Here is a 16,086-nt window from a genome sequence, read left to right as displayed (position 1 = left end):
AACACAAGGTCATATATGTCTCCCAGGAAAACAAAGAAATTGCTAATGTTGCAGCTCAACATTTTGTTCAGCAACCAACAGGTTTGTATGTTTTTTGCTAAATCTTACAATTTGTGCAAATGTACATTCTCTCCTAAATGCCCAGTGCCTTGCTATATAGATTGGTGGCAGGCAGTGGCTCTAAAAGGAAATCAAGTAAAGGTTATTTTCTATTGCAGACTTTAATAATTATTAAAAAACACCAAAAAAAGCAGCCTAAAAGGGAAGTATGACTTTATCAAATAGAAAGCTCGTTTTATTCAATGATATTTATATTTTTGTGTTATGAAAATGACATTTTTTTTGTTAAAACGGAGGGAAGAATGGAAGGAAACAAAGAAGCCAGTAAAAGTGAGACTAAGGAAGATAGCCAAGTAGCTCAGTGTATTGAAAACCAGGCCTACAGATGGAAGGTCCTGGGTTCAAATGTGACCTCAGATACTTCCAAGGTGTGTGACCCTGGGCAAGTCACTTAACCCCCATTGCCTATCCCTTACCACTCTTCTGCTTTGAAACTAACACACAGATGGATTCTAAAATGGAAAGTAAGGGTTTTAAAAGAGTGAGGCTAAAGAGAATTCCTTTCTGAAATAGAACAGTGGTCTTTTGATTGTTCACCCCATCAGTAAAAAAAAAAAAATCTTGGTTTGTACTCAGAAATATCTCCAATTACATAATTTGAGCATGTTCTCTCTTTCCATATATATATATATATATATACACACACACACATATATATACACATATATATACATGTATACATATAACATAGTTCTTTATTTGTTGCTTATATATACAGGTTCTACTGAACTAATATGCTTCTGCATATTAATCCTGCTGGAAAATGATTGCTGATTCCACCAGAATGGAGATAGCATTGTCAACAATTTGTAAAACAAAAAAAAATGAAAAATTTAAAAGGATGAGTTAAAAATGAAATCATCCTTGATGTTTAGTTGATAAGGAGCCATTGGAAGTTCATGAAAAGAAGAGTGACAGTCAGAACTTGCCATTTTGAAATATCTATTTGGCAGTTGTGTGGAAGGTTGATTGCATTGAGGAGAAACAAGAGAAGAGCAATTAGGAGGCTATTGTCAGAGTCTAGGTGGTGTAAGAGCCTGAATGGGGTGGGGGTGGGGGTGGCTGAGGAAATGGAGAAAACAGAAGGGATGGGAGAGATGTTGGAGAAATAGGATTAAGGCTTGACAGCTATTTGGTTTTGTGGAGTAAAGCAGAGTGAGGAGTCAATGACACAGAGATTTCAAGCCTGGATGACTAGGAGAGTGTGGCTGCCTAGACAGAAACAGGGAAGTTTGTAGGAGAGGTGGGTTTTGAGGTAAAAAGAATGAGATAGTGAGGAAGAACAGCCAAGTTGCATGTGCTACTTGCTTTGTTCTATCAAAAACCAACAGAGGGGCAGAGTTCTTAGTCACTCAGATTACTCTCTGAAGGAGAAAAGGAGAGTTTGAGAGTTTGTATAGCCATTGAAGGTGGCAAAATGGGTGAGGGGTTAGGTGATAATGAGTAAAGGGAAGATGGGGTTGGAGACAAACTTTCCTATTTAAAAGAGATCTAACATCTCGTAAATCTCTCATTGGCTATCCCTTAATATCATACAATGGCCTACTGGTTGGAAAGGGAGTGGGGGGTTGCCTTGGAGATCACTGAAATAGGAGTTAGGTAGAGATGGAAAAAGAAGAGATAAAAATGTTGTGAAAGTAGTTACAACAACAACAACAAAAAAGAAATGTGGGATCCAGGCCAAGGCTGGGTATGTCACAAGCATTAATAGATTACTAAAACATAATAGCTTCAGAATATTAATGCTCTAAAAGAATGTGATCTCTGACATGAATCAGTAGACCAATAAATCACGTTCAGATTCCTGAGAGCTCTCATCTTAACAAGAAAAGGATTCATTATCAAATGTGAGCAAAATAGTGAACAGGTGTTTTTTCTAATCCCAGAATAACTCCTCCATCAATTTCACTTTAATTAATTAATAACCACAAACTCTCTTTTCCCAATGTCCTTTGCTTGGTGCTACATTTAAGAGACCCATAGACGAGAACTACCAAGGATGTCGAACTGATGTTAAGGATTGGGAAGGTTTTAATTTAATTTTAATCACAGATTCCAAGTGGGAAGGGATCTTATTGGTTAGTGATAGTTTTATGGACTCACTTTAAATTGAATCTCCTGAATCTCAGTTCAAACTGTTTCTACCTATATGATTTTGCCTTTCTATTTTCATTGCTTTGTGTTTCAAGACCTAGTGAAAATCTTTCTAAGTCCATTTAAAAAATAACAATAACAATAACCAATAAGCTGAACCAATTCGTAGTTCTGCTGATAGTACACTAGTTTGTCTCTTACAAAATCCTGCCAACAAGCATCATCTTCCTTTTTTTAATTTTTTCTTCATTTTTTGTCAGTCTGATGGGTATAAGCTACTTTAATCTGTATTTCTCTAATTATTAGTTAGGAACACTTTTTCAAATGGCTATAGACAGCTTATATTCTTCCTTTTAGAAATGCCAATTCATATAAATCTATAAATGACACCTTATTTATTGGATGATGGCTCTTTTTCTTATATATTTAAATATTTTCATACATGAAAATATACATATGCATATATACATACATTTATATCAGATCTTTATCAAAAGAATTTGCTACAAAGACTTTTTTCCCCCAGTTAACTATTTATCTTTTAATTTTAACTACATTGATTTTGTTTGTGCACAAACTTCTTAAATTTACATAATTTTTTTGAGAGGGCAGCTAGGTAATGAAATGTATAGAGTGCTGGGCCAAAAGTCAGGAAGACTCATCTTTCTGAATTCAAATCCAGCCTCAGACAATTACTATCTGTGTGACTCTGGACAAGTCACCTAATCCTGTTTGCATCATATTTTTTCATCTGTGAAATAAGCTGGAGAAGATCATGGCTTACCACTCTGGTATTTTTGCCAAGAAAGTTCTGTGGGGGGGTCACAAAAGCCAGACACAAATGAACAACAAATTTTCTGAGTCAGCTAGGTGGAGTAGGTGGATAGAGCACTGGACTTAGAGTCATGGAGTTCAAATCATCCTTTAGATACTTACTAATTGTGTAATCCTGAGCAAATCACTTAATCTCTCTCAGTCTTGGTTTCTTCATCTGTAAAATGGAATTAATAGCACCTATCTCACAAGATTGTTGTGAGGATTAAATGAAATATGTGTAAAGTACTTTACAAACCTTAAATATATATTTTAGCAATATATATCATTATTATTTTATAACTTAAATATATAACCAGCTATATAACTGATAGTTAATATTATTAATCAAATCAAATCAATCAAAATTGCCATTTTTATCTTTTTTGATCCTCTCTATCCTTTGGTTATGAACTCTTCTCCTTTCCACAGAGTAAAAGATCTTTCTATTTGTGGTCCCCTAATTTATTTAGGTGGGTGGATTGTTCAGGGAAGATTAGCAGCTCTGATGTGAGAGCTTGCCAGCTCTTTTCAGGACTATTCATCCACCTTTGGTTTCACCCAGCTCTCACCTATGAAGCTGAAGCATGCCCAACAAACACACCCCAGAAAACCCATTCATTAGACAGGCTAAACCAGGTTGAGGGTAAAACTGATAGGCCTCAAACCCATCAATGAGTTAGATGGATGAGAACAATTTGTTCCAAAGGCCATGAAGGAAAGCAGCTGAAACAGATACTGTGGAGTTTGGTTAAGACATAAAAGCCAAGGTTATCTACAGCATCCGGGGACATCTCCAGTCATCCTCCACTTTTGCCTTGCCAGTAGACTTTGATGTCTCTGGGAAAGTGAGAATGAAAACTTTGTGCAACTTGGATTCACTTTAATGCAATCTACACGGAGTCAAAGACTTCACTAGAGGACCATTTTGGTCCTCTTCAAGTATGAAGTACAACAACCAACCAGCCAACCAATCGATTTATTTAGGTCATATACCATTTAAGCTTATCTTGGTATATGATGTGAATTTAGACTATAGGCCTAATTTCTGCAAGATTACTTTCAGATTCAAGTTGCTTAATAACATGCAGCAACATACTAACATACCAATATATTGAGTAAAAATCCAGATATATTTTATTCTAAAAGTCAGTTATGGTTATGCATAACTGGAGTTATTTGGTGTTCTATGTTGATGAAAAAAATGTCTTCAATCAAACATTTCTGGGCCCAGGGAAGAACCCCTTGAGATTTGAATTCTCTGGCTTATTATTAAATAGCACCTTAAAGAGTAAGACATATGATACTTTCATGTCATATAATGAGGATCCTTCTTGGTAGCATGGGGTCCAGGGTCATAAAATTATGGTTGTTATAGGAACAGTACCCTAACTCTTGCTCCTGTAAAAGTTAGGCTAGTTTTTCCTTAAAAGATATTGAAATTATCTTCCAGACTTGACTGGCTCAGGGGACTAAAGGTTCAGGCTGTTAACATCCCTTCCCAATTACTAGAATATACAAACTGACCATGAGTTGCTCTCTGATCCTTGGCTGGTAGAAAAGATGGACAATCCAGACAAGAGGGCTTCATTTAGCTGAGTCAATTTAAGGTGTCTTCAGTATCTATCCTTGTTGAATATGCTTCTTCTGTTACTAAATAAATCTCCTTTTGTTAACTGTTGTGTTGATGATCTACAAGTGTCTCATTGTGTTCCATTATCAAACATAAACTACCAGGGGATTGACTTGAATCAGGCCCAGCCCAGAACAATGGATCCTAGATCAGCACACTACATTTTGTTATGGAATGTAGATTCTTTACTCTTGAGATATCTTTGGAAGAATGTTTGAATTTGTTCCCAGATCTCCACCTGTGCCATAAAGTGAGCCTTTGACTCACCTCCCCAAAACATTCTTTGGCCCAACACTCCATGCACAGATATTAAACATGGAGGAAAATAAGGGGGTTCAATGCAGTGCCCAGTGTTTGGATAACAGATGATCTGAGGTTTTTCTTTACCATGAGACTGTAGTCGTTTAGAGGCTATACGTGCATAGGCCTCACTCTTCCAGCAATGGTCATCTTGACCAACAATGAACAAGAAAGGCCCCTGGGCCTTTTCTATTGGGATGAGGCTTTGATGGTTGGGCTTCTCTAATGGATTATCCCAAAAATCAACAAAATCTACAAGGCCTGACTCAGTGATCTTGAGCCTCTCTATGTCACTTCCAAGTTCAGGAAGAGTCATCTCTTTATAGTGCAGTAGGCCCATTGTATTTGCCACACAGCCATTTATGAGCACTGTGGCTGTGATGCCTTTCAGGAAGGAGGCCATGGAAAGACACAAGTCACCTCCTTTGGAGAATCCAAGTAACCCAATGCCTGGGCCTTTCACCTGATGGGAGAGAGAGAGAGAGAGAGAGAGAGAGAGAGAGAGATAAAACCATTCTAGCAGTCAAAAATAGAAGAAACAACAGGGTGACATCTATTCTCTTCTGGTGAGCTTTTCCATCAGAGAACTCATCTTGGAGTCAGAAAGTCTAGGTCTGAATCTTACCTCTGATATTTACTAGTTATTTTTTATCCTAGACAAATCACTTGAGTTAAGCAACCTAAGACTCAGTTTCCTATCTCTAATATAAATATTAAAAACATGTATATTACCTTTATCATAGTGTTGCTAATCAGTTATTAATTCTATTCCATCCTCTACTCTTGCTAAATTCAACATAGAATTGTCCTACCTTCTGTCTTCTTCATGAATACTCATGTGCTACTGAAAGGAGCTGGAAGGAGATCACACAACAATGTTGTGTGTAATTAAAATCCGTTACCCTAAAAACTACGATTCCCAGCACCCCACTCTCCTCACTTTAGGTGCTGACATAGGGAGGTTATAAATTTTGTGTAGCCTCGCCTCTTGTGCTCTTGATCTGATTGGTTTGGTGGAGGTGGTATGAGGTGAGTGGCAGGAAAATCTATTCAAGTGGCCTTATATTTTCTTACATAATTACCTTTTAATTCTTTTACTTCAAGTGATTATTAATAAACTTTATAAAATATAATTTTTGGAGTGTTGGATATTGTGAAGATGGGGTGTATATGCTTTTGGTAATTAAATCTAAAAATGGGCAGGGAAGAGTTAATCCCATCTTCACAATATTAATTTAAATTCTACAGTTGATAGGGTCACATATATGTCAAATGAGTCAACAAATATTAAACATTTACTATGCTAACACACAGCCTGTGGTTTTAGGTCCTGGCCCCATACAAGAGACCTTACTACACTATTACTGTAGTACACAAGATACAGACTTCTGGGTATAAGCAAAGTAGGATCTTCAGCTAACTAGATATTGATAGGATATGGCCCTTGACCTTCAGGAGAGTAAAAGCTAGCAGATGAACGAAGACAGAAAAGATAAGAATGTAATACTTTTAAAAATCTGTTATTTTACTTTTGCCGCTATTTCTTCCACGAATGCATAATACATTAAGGGACTGTTTCATGAGTTGTGATGGCCAAAAAAAGGAACCATCTTTTGATGGTTCATGAGCTCTCTAAATTTATCAAAATGGGACTTTTGTCAAAATCTCATTATGGTACTGTGGTAGATGAAGGATAAGGAAACATCAGAGCATGATTAATTCTAAATAGATAAATGATTTAAGTATTTTAAAATTATAACATTAAAGTTTAGTGTTAATGGAAGAGTCTTCTACAACTATGGTTAAGGAGAAAATTCATAGCATATAAAAGATAGAAAGGATTATAAAAGACAAAATACCTGACATTTATTACATAAAGAACTCCACAAACAAAATTAATGCAACTGAAAGAAGAAATATGAACTGGAAAAAATCTGTTCATCTCTAATAAAAGTCTGAGATCTTAAAAAAACCATGGAGAATTGACAGAAATCTATGTATGAGACTAATAGATAAGTGGTTAAAGGATATAGATTTTTCTGCATCTGTTGGTTTTGTTATTGACATGATCAATTATGCTGGTAGTTTCCTTAATTGAACCATCCCTGCATTCCTGGATGTGAACAATTTGTTTTTTAAAATTTTATTATCATGCAAAATACATTTCCCTATTGGTCATTATTTTAAGACACACTCATACAAAACCAAAACCCCAAAATAAAACCATAAATATACTGATGTGAAAGACTGTATATTTTGATCCAAATCCATCTGACTCCAACAGTTCTTTCTCTGAAGGTGGATAGCATTTTCATATTAAGTCTTTCAGGACTGTCCCAGAGCTTTGCATTGCTGAGAGTAGCCAAGTTTTCACAGTTGATCATCACTCAACATCAGTTCAATAGATCTTTCCTGCTTTTTCTGAAATCATCCTACTCATCACTTCTTATAGAACAACAGTATTCCATCATCAAAATGTACCACAACTTGTTCAGCCATTCCCCAATTGATGGACATCCCTTTAATTTCCAACTCTTTGTCACCACAAAAAGAGTTGTTATAAATATTTTTGTACAAGTTAAGTACTTTCCCCTTGATGTGAACAGTTTTTAAAAGAAATGTGCACTTCTGTAACCTTTGGGAAAATGTTCTAAATCAGTAGCAATAAGAAAAATGCAAATGGAGAACAACTTTGAAGTATTATTTCCTTTTTGTTGTTGTTCAGTCACGTTCAACTCTTCATGACCACATTTGAAGTTTTCTTGGCAAACATACTAGAGTGGTTTGCCATTTTCTTCTCCAGCTCATTTTCCAAATGAGGAAACAAGGTTTAGTGACTTGCCCAGGGTCATACAGCTAAGTCCATGTTTAAGGTCAGACTTGAATTCAGGAAGACTAATATTCCTGATTCCAGGCCTGGCACTGTACCATTTAGCTGTCCCATTTCTTGGTCATCATCAAATTGGCAAAGATAATAAAATATGGGAATGACCAATGTTAAAGCGACCTCGGGCTTTCCTACCTCTGTGATCTGAGCAAGTCACTTAACCCCATTTGTCTAGCTCTTGCCTTGCTGTCTTAGAGTTGTTACTAAGAGAAAAAGATAGGTTTTAAAAAAGGAAGCTGTTGGGAAGAAAGCCACACTAACTTTATGCTAGTTGTGAACTGTCCAAATAGTCTTACGAACAATTAGGAATTATTATAGGCAAAAGTTACTCAAATGTTCATACATTTTGATTCAGCAATCCCTGAATGATTAAGGAAGCCAATGACAGAAAGAAAAGTTTCCCATGTACCAAATATTCATAGCAGAAGTATTTGTAATAGCAAAAAGTGGGAAGCAAATTATATGTCCCATAATTAGGGAATCGTTGAACAAATAGTGGTATATGATTCTAATGTAATACAATTTTACCACAAGAAATGACAAATATGAAGAATTTTGAGAAGCACTGGAAGAAGTCTATAAGCTATGGTGGGACAAAGACAGAAGAACCACAAAAACAATATACACAACAATTATGTTAATGTAATTGAATACAACACTAAGGCTATAGAACTCCTGTCATATAAAATGATAAATATTGGTTCCAGATTATTGAGATTAAAACATGTTTCTTTTCTTTTAAGGAATGGTAAACTATAAGAGTAGAAAATAATGTGTCATTGATCACAACTAGTGCTATGGATGTGTATTATGGAAGGAGGGCATTATTGAAAACTCATTTATGCCAAATAAAATGTATAATATACATATATACATACAAACATAAACACACACATATATGTGGGTATATATATACACACAGACACACACTCAAGACCACTTGGGCAAAAAGAGGAAATAAATGAAGAGTTTGGGAAATAGATCAGAAATATGATGGGATTATAAAGACTTCAATAACCTGTGCAATTTCTGGAACATTCTCTTTGCCAAAAACAGTGAGAATTATCAGCTGCTAATTTTTTGACTTGTCTTAATGTTAATTTCATTCTTCAAAGGTAGAAGAAATGACAAGGAGAAATGCTATTCTGGGCTGATTCTCACCAACAAGGGAAAACTAGTTGCTAAGACAGGGATGACAGGCGCCCTGGGGGATGATCACACTATCTTAGGAGAAAAGAAAGCATGGCATAGTCTGACATGCCCCCAGATCAGGGGTCAGCAACGTATGGCTCTTGAGCCATATCTGGCTCTTTTGAGGGCCAGATATGGCTCTTTCTGCAGGAGCCATAAAATCAATTTTTTTTTCAGGCGCTGTTACAAGAGTGCACACTGTTACAGGAGCACACACTGTGGGCACTGTACAACTCTAACGAAATTACATTTTAAAAAATGTGGCATTTATGGCTCTCACAGCCAAAAAAGGTTGCTGACCCCTGCCCCAGATGATGGGAAAGAAGATTCCAAAGAGTTCGGAGCGCATGGTGGGTTATGGAATGATCAAGAGTGAAATTTTGAATATGTGTAATGATGAAATGGGGAGCAACATGTTCAGCTAATGCAATCTCCATGCAGAAGAAAATGGGAAGCCTGCTTCCAAAAAGGCATGATGATGTGTAATGGAGAGACTTTGTTCTCCCCAATTTGGAGCAGGAAGAGACATTCTGTAAATGGTTGTGTCCTGTTATCTACCTGATAAAGAGGAAACTCTTTGCCTGGCTGTGGAGATGGAACTGGATACTAAAAAAGGCACTAAAGAGCAAAAAAGGAGTCCCTGGCTTTTCCTGTGCCCTGCCTCAGGCCTAGGTAATGGAGCAATGAGTGCAAATAGCCATGGCTCTATGAGTTTTAAAATGTCAGAATGGTGAGCCACTACAGGTCTGTGAGGGAGAGTCCCTGCTGCATTTTATCATCACCCAGCCCAACAGTGAGAAGGAGGCCAGAAGAATGACCTGAGAGATATAGCCCAGAGGTAGTGGAAATAAAGACATGCTATGTTTGGAAGTGAACCTGGTGAGAAGAACAGCATAATGAAATTGCTTTAAATTAGAGCACACTCTTCAGGGACCAAGATAGTGTCAGGAAGTCTATGCCCCTCAAATATTGGAGGGGAGATGTTTGTACTGCTATATCTTTGAAGCTTATAAAAGCCTATTGATGTTAATTGATTAAAAATACATCAGGTGCAAATCACTGGCAGCTATTAGTAGGGAAAAGATAGAATGGAGACTGGAGCCAACAGCTTTAAAGAAAGTCATCTGCAGCCCTGCAGGGGTGCCCCAAGATCCCCAAGGAAATATATTAGGTAGGCATCACTCTAGAAGAGTCTACGGTCCTAAGACATTCACAGCAATAAGTTTCTTTTATAAAGCATCTGTAGAAACAATATATAATACTGGGGGAGAAAGACAGCATTTAAGATTAATGTGACTAATCATTGGCCAAACTGAATTTTTAAAAAAAGAAATGTACAGGACCACAAAATTATGTAAACTCTTTTACAACATCTCTACTGTATCCCAAAGAGATCAGAGACCTACTTGTACCAACATATTCTAGCAGGTTTTTTGGTTGGTTTTTTGTTTTGTTTTGTTTTTTATAGTGGCAAAGAATTGGAAACTGAGGAGTTGTCCATCACTTGGAGAGGAGATGAACAAGTTGTGGAATATAGTTGTAATGGAATATTATTTCACCATAAGTGAACAGGATGAGTTCAGAAAAACCTGCAAAAGACTTGCATGAACTGATACAAAGTGAGGTGTTTGTATATAGTGACAATGAATGTATACGGTAACAGAAATATGATATAATGATAAACTGTGAAGGACTAAACCATTATCAGCAAAGCAAGTCTCCGAGATAATTAATTTATTATTAATGAAGAAAATGCTATCCACAGCCAGAGAAGAAACTATTAGAATCTGAGAGCAGATGCTGTCTTCTACTCTATTTCCTTCATGAGATTTCTATTGTATGTGTGCTATGTGTCTTCTATCATGACATGAGTGCTATGGAAATATATATTACAAAGTTGTTTAGGGACAGTGAGAAGGGGAGGGATAGAGAAAGTCTGAATTTTAAAATGCCAAAAAATATTCAAAATTGTCTCTATATGATACTAAAAAAATAAAAAGTAAAAACTTTTTTTAAACAAAGAAGTGTACAAAGGGGTCAGCTAGGTGTCTCAGTGGATTGAGAGCCAGGCCTCTCAATCAGAAACAGAAGGTCCTGGGTTCAAATTTGACCTCTGACACTTCCTAGCTGTGTGACCCTGGGCAAGTCCCTTAACCCCAATTGCCTGCCCTTACCACGCTTCTGCCCTGGAACTAAAATAGTATTGATTGTAAGACCGAAGGTAAGCATTTTAAAAAAGAAAAGAGGTATACAAAAGATGAAAGCAAGGATGGTAATAAAAGAAAAATACAGAAATGTTGCATAAGAATGGTATTAGGAATGTTAAAGCTTAGAACAAACTGAGGCTGGTGAGGATGCTAAGGACAACAAAAAGGATTCAGTTTGAGAATTAGGTTTGGTTTTGGAGTTGTTGGTTTTTTTAGCTCTACTGGAATAAAGAGGATGATCAAAGAAGGCATATTTACTACTGTATTCCAAAAGGAGATGATTAAATGATGTCCCAAGGGATTGGAGAAATTAATATGAATAATTACTTAAAGAATCTTCACTGTCTTACTACAAAATAGTTCTCCTGATGGAGCTTCTGGATAATAAATCTTTATGTTCCCATATTTATCTTGTACTCCTCCCTCCCCCATTCTCATTTGGTCCAACCTCAGAGTATATATTCATACCCATACCTCTGGATGCTGCAACATGTAGTCCAGGGCCTCTTCAAAATATTCCAGATGCATATCATTCAACCCTTTGGGGAGGTCTTCAAATCTGAAGTAAGCCAGAGCAAACACAGCAAAACCATGTCCTGCCAGCAAACTGGCTCTATATTCACAAAGACCACCTCCAGTTCCATATAGGTCAATGATGCCTGGGAAAGGCCCTGTTCCTGGAGGAAGTAACAAATGGGAAAGATTCTTTAGTCCCAAAAGATACATTTAAATTCCACTGCTAGGACATAAAAGTAAAGATTTAGACCATTTGATCTCTTAGGGGCAGCTAAGGTGGTACAATGGATAAAGCACTTGGCCCAGAATCGGGAATATACTCCTCTTCCTGAGTTCAAATCGAGCCTCAGACACTTATGTGAACATGGTTAAGTCACTTAACCTTGTTTGTCTTGGTTCCTCATCTAGAAAATGAGCCAGAGAAGAAAATGCCAAATCATGGTAGTATCTTGGCCATGAAAACTCCAAATGAAGTCATGAAGAGTTGGCCATGACTCAACAACAACAAAATTGATTTCTTAAAATTAACTTCAACATCTATGAGATTTTACGAGTAATGTCTCTTCTGGCACATACCCAAATCATTTCTCATTTTGATAAATGGTCTCATGAGTTGTTCAGGTCCCAAAAAGTATCCTCTGGTGGCCAACCTTCTAGAGATGAATCTCTTTTAGTGAGGCTGGGCATTATTGGAGTTCATACTTAAAACATGACAAGTTTAGTAAGAGCTGCCGGATTTTATGGGATACCAGCAAAGCCCTGGAGAACCCAGGATCAACATGATGTCTAAAGTAGGATTTTAGTGTAGGGTCTTTAAAACACCTTCCAGAGCTACCCTGTGAATGGTTTCATTTGTATGTATTTTGTATTCTCTGTGTACATATTATTTTACCTCAAAGAATGTAAATCCCTTTAGGGCAAGGGCTATTTCATTTTTGTATCCGTAGCACCTAGTAAGTTGCATAGCACATAATGCTTGTTGATAGACTCATGTAGAAATGCTCAAAGATTATTTAAGTGCTTGCTTGTAAATTGCTTCACATAGCCATGTTTCTTTAGCCATGATCATAGCAGTAATATGTGAATTATATTCAATATATAGTGAAAAGTCAAAATAATAATAACAGCTAACATTTATATTAAGCTTGGAAGTTTGCAAAGCACTTCACAAATATCTCATTTGATCCTCACAACAGTCCTGGGAAGTAGGTATTATTGTCCCTAATTTACATATGGGGAAACTGAAGGAGACAGATTAAGTGACTTTCCCAGGGCCAATTAGCTGGGAGGTATTTGAATCTGTATTTAAACTCAGTTCTTCCTGACTCCAAGTCTGACATTGTATCCACTCTAGCTTCATTAATACTTCAATGATTTAATAGAAACACAAAACTATTAATAATACACAAAGGGCCAGGGAAAAGTATTTCTACTGTTATTGTTTGTTAAAGCTAAATTGTGGAGTATTTTGAATGCCAGGATGAGGAAATTGGATTTTATTCTACAAATGGTGAAGACACCATTGAGGATGTCTTGAGGTAGGTCAGTAGATAGATATATTTTTTGTAAGGAAAATTGAAGATTAGTAGAGCAAATGGTTAATTGTGGGAAATGAGTGAACCACACTAACTCCATCTTGTGATTCATTTCTGGAGCTAGCTCAGCCCTAAGTTAATAGGGGACCTGGTCCAATTTGTTGGGCAATTGCCATTCATTGCTTAATAAATCAATATGCTCCAAAGATTAAATCTTTGTTTCCTCAGTCATTTCATCTTTCACTTGTCACATCTGGCAATGCTGTTCATAAAAAATTGTCAAGGGCAAGAGGGAGAAATTGGGAATTCCTTGGTTTTCAAAAATGAAAAATCTCAGAAAATCTTTGGGAGAAAGTTTCCCTTCCATATTCTGCTCCCCTGTTCTACTCTTACACACATTCACAGCTCTACCTATGAATATCAAGGTGATGATTTTATGTGCAAATTAATTTTTATTTCAATAATTCATTTCAATGTCCCTAAGACAGACAAACAATGTTAGGTCTCCCTAAAGAAGGTAAAGGGTTTCATATTTCACAAATTTCTATTTAAAACAAACCCAGTCTTCCTAACCAATGTCTTTTTCTTTTCCCTAAATCTTAAATCTCTCCTCAGTATGATCAATAAAATCAAATAACTCAATTTAGTAAGAAGAAAAGAGACTGTTTTGAGTGGATTATATGGGTATAATCTAATCCCTGACAGATGTCCAGTTGAAGGATTCTCTGGACTCCAATCTCTTTGCCAGTTTGGTCCTTAAGAAAGCAAATAGGTGTCTGCCTTTTGATCCAGCCATACCACTGCTGGGTTTATACCCCAAAGAGATCATAAGGGAAAAGACTTGTACAAAAATATTTATTTTTAATATTTAATATTTTAATAATGCTCGTTGAGTGGCAAAAAATTGGAAAATGAGGGGATGCCCTTTAATTGGGGAATGGCTGAACAAATTGTGGTATCTGTTGGTGATGGAATACTATTGTGCTAAAAAGAACAATGAACTTGAGGAATTCCATGTGAACTGGAAGAACCTCCAGGAACTGATGCAGAGTGAAAGGAGCAGAACCAGAGAACCTTATACACAGAGATGGATACACTGTGGCACAATAGAATGTAATGAACTTCTCTACTAGCAGCAATGCAATAATCCAGGACAATTCCGAGGGACTTTTAAGAAAGAACACTATCCACATCCAGAAAAAGAACTATGGGAGTGGAAACAGAAGAAAAACAACTGCTTGATCACATGGGTCGATGGGGATATGACTAGGGATATAGACTCTAAATGATCACCCTAGTGCAAATGTTAATACTACAGAAATAGGTCTGGATCAATGACACATGTGAAACCCAGTGGAATTGATTGTGGGAGGTGGGGTGGGAAGAGAAGAGAAAAAGAACATAAATCACAGAACCAGGGAAAAATATTCTTAATTAAATAAAAATTTTCAAATAAAAAAAGGAAGCAAGTAGAGCATTACCGACTTAAATGGTCATAAGAACACAGATTTAAAGTTGGAAGGGATTCAAGTCATTGAATTCAATTCTCCTTATTTTACAGATAAAGAAATCTCAAACCAAAGAGGGTAAAAGACTTGTTCAAAGTCACACAGGTTGTCAGTGGCAGAAACAAGTCTTGAAGAATGGAGATATTGTCCCTCAAGAGAAAGTATTCTCTCCACTTGGCATCTAAAAAATGAAACTGTTTCCTCAGGCACTTAACAAGAAATTAATAGAATTCATTTAAGATTCTTAAGTGTAATGCTACCAAGAACTTAAGGAATAAACTACAAAATGGGATCCAGAAAATCCTTCTGGGAGGAATCAGGGACCTCTTTGGAAGAATGTGAAACATCTACTGCCACTATGCTCCATCCCAGGAAAAAGAAAATGGGTAAGACTAGGTTCAGGAAAAGTTGTAAAGAAAGGTGTGAGATTGCAGAAACGCACCAGGAGGCAGGAAGAGTGTAGCCCTCACGCTGCCCTCTCGCACCGGGATCCTTCTCACCCCTGGCCCCAGGAAGCCCCGCTCGTGGACCCCTCGTGCCAGCAGCTTGGTGGGCTGGAGGTTGTGACCTTCATATACCTCCAGGTCCACTTGGAAAGGCGTCTCCACATCCCGCTTCACTAGTCTTTCAAAAGGTTTCTGGGGCTGCAGAGTCCGGAAGAGCCCCATAGGCTCCACGCCGCAGTAGCTGCCCCCAAGGGCGGGTGCCTTCCGCAGGTCTAGCTGCCCACCCGCGTCCGCCTGGTAGTGGGCGGAGGACTCGAAGAGCTCCCCTTTCTCATCGCGGAGGGAAGCGCGCAGGGTGATCCGTTGGGTCGGGGCCAGACCCTGTACGGTGATCGCCACTGGCTCGTCCCACAGGCTGCGGGGCGGGGGAGTCAAGTTCACTGACACAGCCATTGAAACTGACAATCTGTGGAGACTCAGGAGTCCACAGATAACACGTAAAAGGGACAGTCCTCTCATTCCCATTGGCTCCCCAGTGGGCGGAATCTCTTGGGGTTGTCCAATGGCTTCTGTAGAGAAGCGAAAGCTCCCAGAGAGAGGCGGGGAGAGTCGAGTGGCCAAGTATATAATTCAAAGTCCATCCTTTCTACTCTCTCCCCAATTGGGGTTATTTTGTGACATTGACCCTTTATATAGAGACTTCCAAATCTGAGGCTTTTAAACAACCTTCTCTTTGATCTAGAAGTTAGTTCTTAAGATTACACCCCATTCTCTCTCCCAACAAGCATTTATTGTCGTTTCTTCAGTTTTAAAAATCAATTTAGATTTTTTTTTTT

At 37.5% G+C, this 16,086-nt stretch overlaps 1 protein-coding gene across 1 annotated transcript; it reads right to left on the bottom strand.

The window, feature by feature from the left end:
* Positions 1–3,763: 3,763 nt before the first annotated feature.
* LOC123235840 (acyl-coenzyme A thioesterase 6-like) lies at positions 3,764–15,703 on the bottom strand. The gene is made up of 3 exons (XM_044662067.1): positions 15,247–15,703; positions 11,720–11,922; positions 3,764–5,423 (listed from the first exon to the last, which is right to left on the bottom strand). Exons 1-3 carry the CDS (start codon positions 15,701–15,703, stop codon positions 4,818–4,820), a joined length of 1,266 nt encoding a protein of 421 aa, XP_044518002.1. The 3' UTR covers positions 3,764–4,817.
* Between the last annotated feature and the right edge of the window lie 383 nt (positions 15,704–16,086).

Source organism: Gracilinanus agilis, chromosome 2 (assembly GCF_016433145.1).
Source record: "Gracilinanus agilis isolate LMUSP501 chromosome 2, AgileGrace, whole genome shotgun sequence".
NCBI lineage: Eukaryota > Metazoa > Chordata > Mammalia > Didelphimorphia > Didelphidae > Gracilinanus > Gracilinanus agilis.
The sequence above is the reverse complement of the archived record's forward strand: the minus strand, read 5'-3'. Positions and strand labels throughout refer to the sequence as shown.

What these genes read in the sequence shown, in the direction of transcription:
- LOC123235840 (XM_044662067.1), bottom strand. Translation starts at nt 15,703, where the DNA reads ATGGCTGTGTCAGTGAACTTGACTCCCCCGCCCCGCAGCCTGTGGGAC. An exon ending in TACACTCTTCCTGCCTCCTG is followed by an intron (nt 11,923 to 15,246) that starts GTGCGTTTCTGC and finishes TACTTCCTCCAG; the next exon opens with GAACAGGGCCTTTCCCAGGC. An exon ending in ACATGTTGCAGCATCCAGAG is followed by an intron (nt 5,424 to 11,719) that starts GTATGGGTATGA and finishes CTCTCCCATCAG; the next exon opens with GTGAAAGGCCCAGGCATTGG.